The 10,839-nt window shown below is 33.9% G+C and overlaps 1 protein-coding gene across 1 annotated transcript in view; it reads left to right on the top strand.

Moving 5' to 3' along the window:
• Window positions 1-10,602, top strand: part of LOC148942081 (SREBP regulating gene protein) — a 62,950-nt gene extending 52,348 nt beyond the window's left edge. Inside the window, exons 3-4 of the mRNA XM_089103669.1 lie at window positions 4,261-4,403; window positions 9,080-10,602. Coding sequence (XP_088959795.1) covers window positions 4,261-4,403; window positions 9,080-9,319 — 383 coding nt within the window. The 3' untranslated portion in view covers window positions 9,320-10,602. The remainder of the gene's footprint in view (window positions 1-4,260; window positions 4,404-9,079) is intronic.
• Window positions 10,603-10,839: the final 237 nt, after the last annotated feature.

Consider the following 10,839-nt stretch of genomic DNA (forward strand, 5'->3'; position numbering starts at 1 on the left):
GTAGTGCATGCTCACAATTTTAGATTTGAATTGAATTTTTCTCTGCTTTCACATTGGTTGATTTTCATTTTTTGTTTATGTATATTTTGAGTGCAGACTAATGGTCTGCGAAGAGCAGGTACTGATTTCCTGGCTCTCTGCCTTCTGCTGGCAGTGCTGTGCGTTGTTGGGGGCAAATTGTTCCTTTGTTTTCACCACAGATTCCATCAGGTACTCATTTGAAGCTGGGTTAACTCTGTCTGAGCTTACAGAATCCCACCGCTGAATCCCAAACCAAACAATCAGCGACATCAGGACTCCAACACTAAAAAAAAAGTAAAGAGCCATATTTAAACTAAAGATAAACAGAAATCAAATCATATAATAATTGAAACTCAAAAGGGACATAAACTACTATCAAAGAATAAATGAAACCCAGAAAGAATTGAAACGAAAATAGCAATTTACACAAAAAAAAAGATGTTGCTATAGATGAATAAATCAATCATAAAACTAATAAAAACTAAAATTGAACAATCAAGTCAAACTTAAAGCGAAAAGAAATTACAACAAACAAGAGTAGGGCTAATAGTCCCTAAGCTTTGTAAATGCCACAGCGTCATTTGGGCTTTACTGAAAACAAAGTACGTCTTAGAATTTTTTTTAAGTAATCATAATATTAATAAATCAACAATAATGAGACTTAAGGGACTGAATATCTGTATATTTTAAACATTCAGTCTACTTTCATTAGTTCTTTTCACTAATATTAAATACTATGGGGATTCTCATTCTTTTGTTGTTGTTGTGATATTGACTTTTTAACAGATAAAACCGCACTGTTGTAAATAAAAATAGTTTTTAATGAATGAGTTGTGTTTAGTTTCTTAAACTAAATTAGATTAAAAAAATAAAAATGGAACGACAAGAATCAATATTGCCAAAGTTGCTTCCCTTTTTCGTCTTCATTGAGGTTCCTTTTCTGCTTCAATTTTGATTCAGGTGTTTGCATTGCCTGAAAAAAATGAGTTCTTGATACTAATGATCATAAACACTTTTTTCTTCGAAACTTGGTATCCCTCCGTTTAGCTCAACCCCATTCAAAATGACCCAACTCAACTTCACCCCATTCAATTCAGTGCCATGCAATTAAATTCTATTCAACCCACCCCCTTCGTCTTAATCCTCATTTAGCTCGACTGCCAAGTAACTTAACATCCGTGCAACTGAACTCCAATACAATTCAACCCCCCACTCGTCTTATCCCTATTCATTTCAACCCTCAATCAGTTCAATCTTTATTCATTTCAACTCAATGCAACTTAATCTGTTTAACTAAAAAAAAACATTCAAATCAGCTCAACCCAATAAAAAAAAAATCGAAAAACGCATTGCTTCAACACTTTTTTGCTGGAATCTATGGTCAAAATTTGGATAACTTTTGACTAGTGCAATTTAGAAGCTCAGGAGTCTGGTTCTCGCTGCGCTCGCAGTTTCTAACTTCATATTGCAATGCCCTAAACCTACAGTCACGTTGGCGCTTTAATAATTTTACAGGGCTAAACATTTATAAAATCAAGCTTTTTAGGTTTATGCGGGAAAATCTTTGTATATGGATCTAGAAGAGAAAAAATATATAAATTTATCCTACAATGAGACGTATCAATCTGAAGTATTTTAAGTTTTAGTATAGTAACATTTGATGGTAATTTTGTTGAACTTTTAACTAATTCGCAAGCTGAAAGATGAAAAAGCCCTTCGGTTTGACTTCCAATGCTCTTACCAAATTTGAATAACGCTATTACAGAATTGTGTTCCAGGTCCCCTAGTAGCTGGATGTAGTCCTGGCCGGTAACTGTTTTGTTTCTAAGAGCCAAATAACCTTTCTACAACTGTAAAAAATTCAGTTCTTTCGCATGTAGTCTGATAGCACAATGAGGTGTGGTGTAATGTGAAAGTAAAATAGCAATATTACTCACGGTTCGGTGCACCCAATTTTCTTGGAGATATACGTTGTGTTGAAAATGTGGATATGAGTTGTCTGGAGTAACTTTGATTTCGAATTATTCATGTTGACAGGATCGTAAAGAGAAGTTATAATGCTTTTATTATGCTTTGGCGGCTCGTTTTTATTATTGAATTTTTCATAATCAGAATGACTCAAGAGCTGCACTTTGACGAAGAAAGAGCCACATGTGGCTCACGTGTCGTAGATTGTTGTCGGCTGTCCTAGACTAGGCCTACATACAAAAAGTTTCTTATTTATTTTCAATTAGCATTATAAACCAACTTTTGATGACAAATAAGTACACAAAAACAATAAAAGCCTACAAAGTAAGTAAAGTTTTATAACCTTGAACTAATGACATTTGTTCCTTGAAGCCTCGGCAATTTTTACTTTTCAGTGTGTTATAATAAGAGGGTGTAATAAAATATTTATGTTTCAGTATTGCACAAATGACGTTTTGGCCCTAAGCTGGCATAGAGGGGCAGTAATATTTATGCTAATTGTGTTCGCTTTAAGCTTGGTTTCATTATTCATTTCAGTTTCTGTTTGTTTTAGTATTCACCTATTTATTCATAGTAGTCGGTTGAAGTAATTATTTATTGTAATTTCTGTTCCTTTGGGTTTTGTCTATTCATTCATAGTAATTTTTGTTTGTTTCAGGTTTGAATTATTACATGGCTTTATTTCTGTTCGCTTTAGATTTTGATAAGGCTCTTTGCTTTTCTTTGAAACATATCTTACTTGGAAAATGACTTAAAAAATAATGACAGAAAGAGGTTTATTTCCCTATTTTTTCTCAAAACAATCTGTTCCTCTATGGTGCGTTTGGGCCAGCATTCATGGCCAGTTATGTGCTACCCAATCAGAGACAAAACAAATTTGGGCCTATTTTTGGCGTCACAAATCAGAACAGTAATTTGTTTCCATGGCTTTTGTCTTCACTAGAGTCCCGTTGTCTCTGTCTGCTTACCCAGTAAGTCTGTCCCAATCTGAGAGGACGAAATTTCTCATCCTGGTTTAAGGTGTCACGTATTAGATATCATATAACCAATCTTTAAAATGTTTTTTTTTTTTCAGTAGAGTCCACCTGGTCCTGTCTACAACACCTTTAAGTTACAAACCTATTAGAGACAAAAAATGGGGCTCAGTTTTGGGCATCACTGACTAATGCCTCCTAAATTAGTTTCAAATTTATCCTCTGCATAGGGGCTCTTATAGGATACCTAACCAAGAAACTTTCAGATGTCACTTTTAAGCTGACTTGGGACACAAACAATAAACCGGATCGAAATCATATATTCTGTGACCCCACATGCCTTCCTATTTAAAAAATGTATTTTAGCCCCCCCCCCCCCCTCAAACTCCAAAATTCTCAGTTTGATCCCAATCTGCTGTTCCCGAGATTTAATGGTTTTTCTTCGTTTTACCTGTGTCCGTTCCCCAAGTCAAAACTCCCTATCCAATTGGTCCTTGATTGCCCCGAAAGTTTTGACTTTACCCCCCCCCCCCCCAAGCTGTTCCTGAGATAATGTAGACTCGCTTTTTGATAGCCAGGGTACACATAGGTTCTTTCAGTCTAAATAAGTTCTACTCTAACAGGGGCTGCTAGTGCCAAAGACAAGTTCTTAGATTAAAGACATGGGAGGGGGACTGATTGCTGTCCAATCACTTGAACTCTTAAAAGAGGGACTAAAATTTCAATTCTTGATCGAAGGAGCTCCCTCTAAAATTCCTGTGACCATCCTTTCAGTATGAAGTGGCCAGGGAAAAATAACCAAAGGAATTATACATTGCAGGCATATGCCTCTTTACTTAGGTACTGCTATAGTGCTGCCTCTGACCTTCAAGCAGAAGATTCAGCCAAGATTCATTGGCAATCGGATTCAGTAAATAAGTATATTAAAAATTAATCAAGAATATATAGGACTCTGAGAAATAATCTCCTTTATTTAGTGTTTTTTCTATCCCTCGAAAAAATGAATCCTACACGATAGTGAATCGTACAAAATCAAATCTAAGTTTATAAAGTTTTGAAATATTTAATGACAAGTTTGGATGGATAAAAGGAAATGATTCCTGATAACATGGTACAACGATTTTAAACGTTCCTCTGTTTTAAAGAAAAATAATTTTAGGGGGGAATTTCTCTTCAACAAAATTCCAGGTATTATTGGACAAGTCTTTCAGTCCTGCCAAAATTATCATAAATGAAACACAGACTCAACGAATTCATTTTGCTGAGTAAGATAACAATAATATATCAATTTCTCTAGGTTTTGTGTGTCCCCGGTCGGAAATGCTTGTAAATGGCTGCTGTCAATTGGCATCTAAAAAATACTCTTGTGATTCTTGTACTACGAATGGGTGTTGTTCCATATACGAAATGTGCGTTTCTTGCTGTCTAAGGCCAGACAAAGTAGGTATACCTTTTCTTTTTGTTATGATTTAGGAATTTTTACTGGTGGTAGCATATACTTGCAAACCCCAAAAATTTTGAAATATATCATAGCTTTTGTTTCCGTGCTGAGTTGGCTACTTTTGTTCCTGCTATACTTGTTAGAACACAAAAGCTAAAAGTAAATTACCATAAATTGTAAATAAATGAGGAAATTGAATTTTTTTTTTTAGAGAGAGATGATTCCTTTATTGATCAATTCACAAAACAACAAATCAAATTAAACAAGCATAGCCTCTGCTAGAGGGTCAAATAACCTGTGTGTAGTGACTCAATTAGTTAATTATTTCCCTTAATCAATAACATATAAATAAATACACTAAAAATAAAAATTAAGAAAAATAATAATAAGAAGAAAGAAAAGAGAAAAAATAAGGAGAAAAAAAAAGGTTAAACCCTGACAAGGGACCTGGTCTCACTCTGTATCTCGAGTGCTCGACCAAGTAGAAACTTTTCGACCTTTGATTTAAATGAAGAAACTGAATCAGAGCCCGTAATGCTGTCCGGGAGGTTGCTCCAGAGAATTACACTTACGTGACAAAACACGAGCTGGTCTCACTGTATTTCTCTTCTCATATACTGGCTTATCCGCATTCCTAGTATGATAAGAATGATAATCAGAATTAATGGAAAAAATATCCACAAAAAAAGCTGGTGAAACACCGTTTAAACATTGGTATACCAGTGTTAATAACCGGTGATCCTGTCATTGACCAATATTCAAAATTTCAAAATTAGAATAACAAATAAGTGTATCACTAAGATTAGCACATTCCCCCAAAAGACGAACTGCTTTATTCTGAATCGTCTGGATTCTTCTATAATTAGCATAAAAATTGCTTGCCCAAAGAGCACACCTATATACAATATAAGGTTGGATAATCGTACAATAAATAGTCTTCAAAACTGAAACCGGGAAAAAATTACGAGAACGGCGAAGTAAACCTAGACCTCTTGCTGCCTTGGACGATATAATTTCACTGTGTTTCTTCCAATTCAAATTACAATCAACAAAAAATCCCGAACACCTCGCTTCAAAGACTTGATTAATAATAGTACCACCAAAGCCAATATTATCCAAAGAATTTATCACAACACCGGTACGGCTAAAAATCATATAATTAGTTTTACTAACATTAATACTTAAAAAACTGAGACTAGTAAATGTATTCAGGTACTGCAGGCAGGGGCGTCCTGAGGCTCATTTTATTGGGGGGGGGGGGGATGATCTTCGTAAATTTTACCGAATCGGTACCTTGTTTATGCCGAATTTTCTGCAGAAATCAAGAATTTTGCTAAATTTCGGCCGATTTTGCAAAATGTCTGAATACCAAAAAAGTTGGGGGGGGGGGGGGGCGGCGCTCCTCTCCACGCTCCTTCTCCCTCGGAACGCCTCTGACTGCAGGACATCATTTGCGCGAATTACGAGATCTAGAAGGTTCGCCTCTGCAATTGTTATTGCTGTGACGTCTGCAAATGCTGTAAGAATTGCACCAGGAAGATAAAGTCTTAAGTTATCAACATATACTAGAAATAAAAGTGGTCCCAAAACAGATCCTTGAAAAAAAGAAGACTGAATATAATTATTCTCGACAGTTATAATTATAGCAGAAAGATGATAAGCAAAAACGAAAATTTAAAGATAAATAAATAAGACAATTGAAATTAATCAAAGTAACCGCTCTTGCACAACAACCGTCGATACAAATTTGGAAAAGGAAGGCTCCTATCCTTGGCTTCGATAGATGTTTACGGGAGAGCACTGCTTGCTTGACATGGCAATTTGGTTGCGGCCTTTTGAAATGTTAATTATTGCGTCAATCTATTAATAAAATTCAAAATTTTAATTTTTGTTGGGTAATTAGGAAGTTTTTTTTAAAAGATCAGAACAGCTATTGTAACCACGCTCTTCCATTGAACTACGCTCTTTTAATTTTGGGAAAATCTAGGGTAAACATTGAATAACATAAAATTGCTATGAGAACATTAGGCCATTTAAAGCCTCGTTCCATTTGCAAGTCTTGTCGATAAAGCAGAGAATTTGTCTTGTGGATATTGATTCATATTGACAGTGCAAGTATTCGACTTGTGTCTATAACTGTACATCGACATAAATTTCGTCTTTTGAAGACAAAAAGAAAAGATATTTCTATTACCTTTTTGGTTTTAATTTTTAATCTTGCAAACGGTTCATATAACTGAATTGGAGACCTTCAATATATGAAATTCCCATCCCATTCCAATATTTTGCTTAATTGTAAAATTAGAAAATTAGACTCATACTATTAATATTTTCTTTAAACGTGATTATTCCTAGATATAATAATTGCCACTACATTAAAGTCAAACAACTACTGTCAACAACCACTTGATGAAAATAGAAGCTAACAACTACTGTCATCTGATTTTAGAAATAGAAGCAGAAAGAAAATTTTTATTCCGAGAAATATTACCAACTTGAATTAAATGGGAGCATAAGGTATATTCTTTAGAATTTCGAGTGTTCAATCTGTATTTCTCTGTTGAAGTACTCTCAAATAGAATGTTCGTTGTTTATTAATGTCATCAGGCAAGTGTGGAACCAAACGAGGCTTAGAATTATCCTACTCATTGACACAATTTGTGAATATTGCGTATCCCAGCAGCTCTCTGAATGTTATTTTGATTAGGGCTTACAGACTCCTGGAGAACCCTTAGCTTAGTTGCCGTAGTTATTTAGTTTTGTTATTTACTTTTATTTTTTTTGTAAAATTGAAATATAAAGCTAAGGAGCTTTGACATCTTTTCTCAGTATGCTTAGGGTTTCCCTAAATTGTATATTCATAAGCATAGTTACTATCTTTGTATAGTTACTGTATTTTATATTTTTTTTTTTTGTAAAATTGAAATATAAAACTAAGGAGCTTGGACAACTATTCTCAGTAGACTTAGGGTTTACTTGATTTGTATAGTCACAAGCATAGTTACTGTCTTTGTATAGATACTGTCTTTTACTGTCTTTAAATTTTTTGTCAAATTAAAATTTAAAACTAAGGAGCTTGGACATCTTTTCTCAGTAGGCTTAGGGTTTCCCTAACTGGTATGATCACAAGCATAGTTACTAACTTTGTATAGTTACTGTTTCTTATATATATATTTTTTTGTAAAATTGAAATATAAAACTAAGGAGCTTGGACAACTATTCTCAGTAGACTTGGATCTTACTTAATTTGTATAGTCATAGGCTTTACAATCATGTATAGTCATGCTCAATTACCTAGGGAATCATTGAAGGAATTGAAGTGTGAATTAAGGAGATGAGAAATGAGGTTAATGATAAAATTGCTGAGGATCTGGAAGATGCCACCGCATGGGATAATAGTAAGAAATATTGGCAATTTAAGGAATTGAGAGCAAGTAGTCAGGTAAAACTTTTCCCAGTAAAAATAAAGAACATGACCTCTATTAGTGAGGAACTGGCTTTGGTCTCTGTGAACGGTGTGGTTTCAGGGGTACGTTTGCCAAATTTTCACACTTAGATTGATAATTGAGAAATTTCTGAATCAGCAAACCCCGTTTGTATTCCGGTTTTTAGATTATGAAAAGGCATGGATGGAAAGAGTTAAGGGAAGTCCTTATCCTTCTATCGTATATCACATAGGTGTATTAAAGTGTTAGTGCTGTATACGAGAATTATATTGCTGCGATTAAGGTAGGAATTAAAACTTGTAGTTAGTTCGGTGTAGAATCAGTAATTAACCATGGTTGTGCCTTATCCCCATTTTTATTAATTAATTTGATGGGTTTTGGCCTAAGGAACCCAGCAACGGCTGTGGGAGAACAAGGTACCAAAGGAAAAGTTTAAAATCTCGAAGACTCATGTTGCACGGATGATTTAAGTACCCTAGATGAAGAAAAAGGGAAATGAAGGAATTTTCGGAGTTATTTAGATTTCAGGTCGTGAGAGTAGGTATAAAAACTAATTTTTAGAATACTGAGTTGCATAGACTAGGAATAAATGAGGGTGATGAGGGGATGTTGGGCAAAGAGAACATTTATCAAGCGGATGGCTTTTGTTACCCGGATTGCATTATTACTAAATGTGTTGAATACGGTAAAGATATAAGAATTATAATAGCCAAGAAGTAGAGTGTTTTTTGCTGTTGAGAAAAGTTTGTAAGAATAAGAAAATAAGTCTGCGAACTGAGTTTAGAATAGTTCTTTGCCATGGTAATCACAGAGCTCAGATATCTTCTTAAACGTGGGCACATCGAAAGATTGGGGAAAATTTGCTTAATTTCTTATACAATCTGTTGATAGAACAGAGGATCTGTGTTTGATTCGTATTTGTGTCGACAGTACGAAGTTCGATTCATTATCGTTCGAAATAGATTTTCATTTTTTGACAAGAGAAAGAAATGTGTGGCCTCTTTCACTGTTAAAATTTTTGTTGAGAGACCTAGGATGGAAGCTAGGATGGAACAACGCTATTGTCCCTATACATATTCCTTCCGTTTTAGTTTGCCATTTTATGCGGTGTTGGTTCTTCTTGTAACATTAAAGACCAATTTGATTTCTTGCTTTATAAATCTACAATAAATTCCTTGTCCATTATTTCTATTTTCCTCCTTTAATGGTGTATATTATTTTCCTTCTAGCGAGAAATACTTCAGAAATCCCTTGGAACGGAACGTTCAAATGGAATGAACGTTTTGTGGGCGGCAGCAGTTGATATTTTTGAATTCTGTCGGACAATTTGTCGAACCTCTTCAAGATCAGTATTTCATGAGAACACATATAGGAACCCAAGAGCTAAGCATTGTTTTGGAGAAAGCCCACCTGTGCTGGAAACTGAAGCTGCGCCTGTTGTTTCCCGAAACGACAACGAAAATCTATAAATTCATAGGACTGTTAACACGGGACAGTTGTACACCATGATTGTGCTCATGAGAGACAAAGAAGTAACTCCAAATGGCTTTCATCTTAGAAAAATTATTATCATAACTTAATCTTTTATATCACATATTCCAGAAGTCCAATCCGACCAAACCCGCTTTTTATGTTAACTCTGGTAGTTATCATGTCGGTCGTTTTATTTCGTAGGACGGGGTGGGCTGAATCAATTCTTGTTTCAGGTTTATACCCATCTAGATTGTGTAACCCATTTGTACTGACGTCATCATTAAAGATTAGAAACAGTTTTTGTGATATGTTTGTTGTGTGCTAAGTTTTATTCCTCTGTACCTTGTGTTAGTAGGTCTCATCAAATGATTAATAGATTTTCTTTTTTTGGAACTTCTGGCTTTACACGCATTTGGTCTGAGTTTAGCTTAAAAATTGGGCAATGATAAAACTAAAAATAAAGGATTTGACCTTTTTGCGCATTAATCTGTCTTGGTCATTTTAAGTTATGTTATATTCTAAATATATATTTTGATAATCTTGTCTGGATTATAGGTTCGGAAAATTGGGTTGATTGAAAATCTCACAGTCTCAGTTCTTTCCCTTGTTTTATGATTCAAGTCAACATTAGTCTTCTTGTAACCTAGTATTGCTACATTTTTCAGGGTTTTAAATATTCCATAATTTGAGTTTTTAGCATTATTATTTGGACAAATAAAATAGAAAAATGTCAACAATTTTAATTTTAATTTTTTTTTTTCTGGTACCAGTTTCCAAGGCAAGGGACAATGAACGTAAAGAAAAAAACAACACTGAACGAAAAGTAGTTCTTTTTTAAATTGAAAAGTTTAATGCTTGATTGATCGTTAATCTTGATAATTTAACCTGGATAGGCCAAAGATATTGGGAAATTAATAAGGCTGGAATCTCGAGTCAGTCTCTTGAGAGACATATCATCAAAATCTTCAAGTATCTCAAGTAAAAACTTGAACTCATCGAAATATTAGTAAAAATATTAGTCCTATCTAATGTTTTCCCCACTTATTATGATTAATATTAATTAAAAATATTAAATGTCATGTTTATGATGAATCAAACTGAATATAAAGTAACTAGAATTATAAGTTTCGCAGAAAAAGTTTTTTGGCTTTGGAACACTGATCCTTGAAAAACTCTCCTTGCCTATCTCTTTTCATTGCTTTAAGTTAAGCCAGCCCCCCATTGCACTTCCTGGCTGAAGGGCCACGAAACGGAGATCAGCACCGTCAGTTTGGACCTTAAGGGTATTATATATATATATATATATATATATATATATATATATATATATATATATATATATATATATATATATATATATATATATATATATATATATATATATATATATATATATATATATATATATATATATATATATAAGGAGATCAGCACCGCCAGTTTGGACCTTAAGGGTCTTATATATATATATATATATATATATATATATATATATATATATATATATATATATATA

The sequence above is a fragment of the Artemia sp. Qi Xiang Cuo genome, chromosome 17 (assembly GCF_049724085.1).
Source record: "Artemia sp. Qi Xiang Cuo chromosome 17, ASM4972408v1, whole genome shotgun sequence".
In the NCBI taxonomy this organism is placed as follows: domain Eukaryota; kingdom Metazoa; phylum Arthropoda; class Branchiopoda; order Anostraca; family Artemiidae; genus Artemia; species Artemia sp. Qi Xiang Cuo.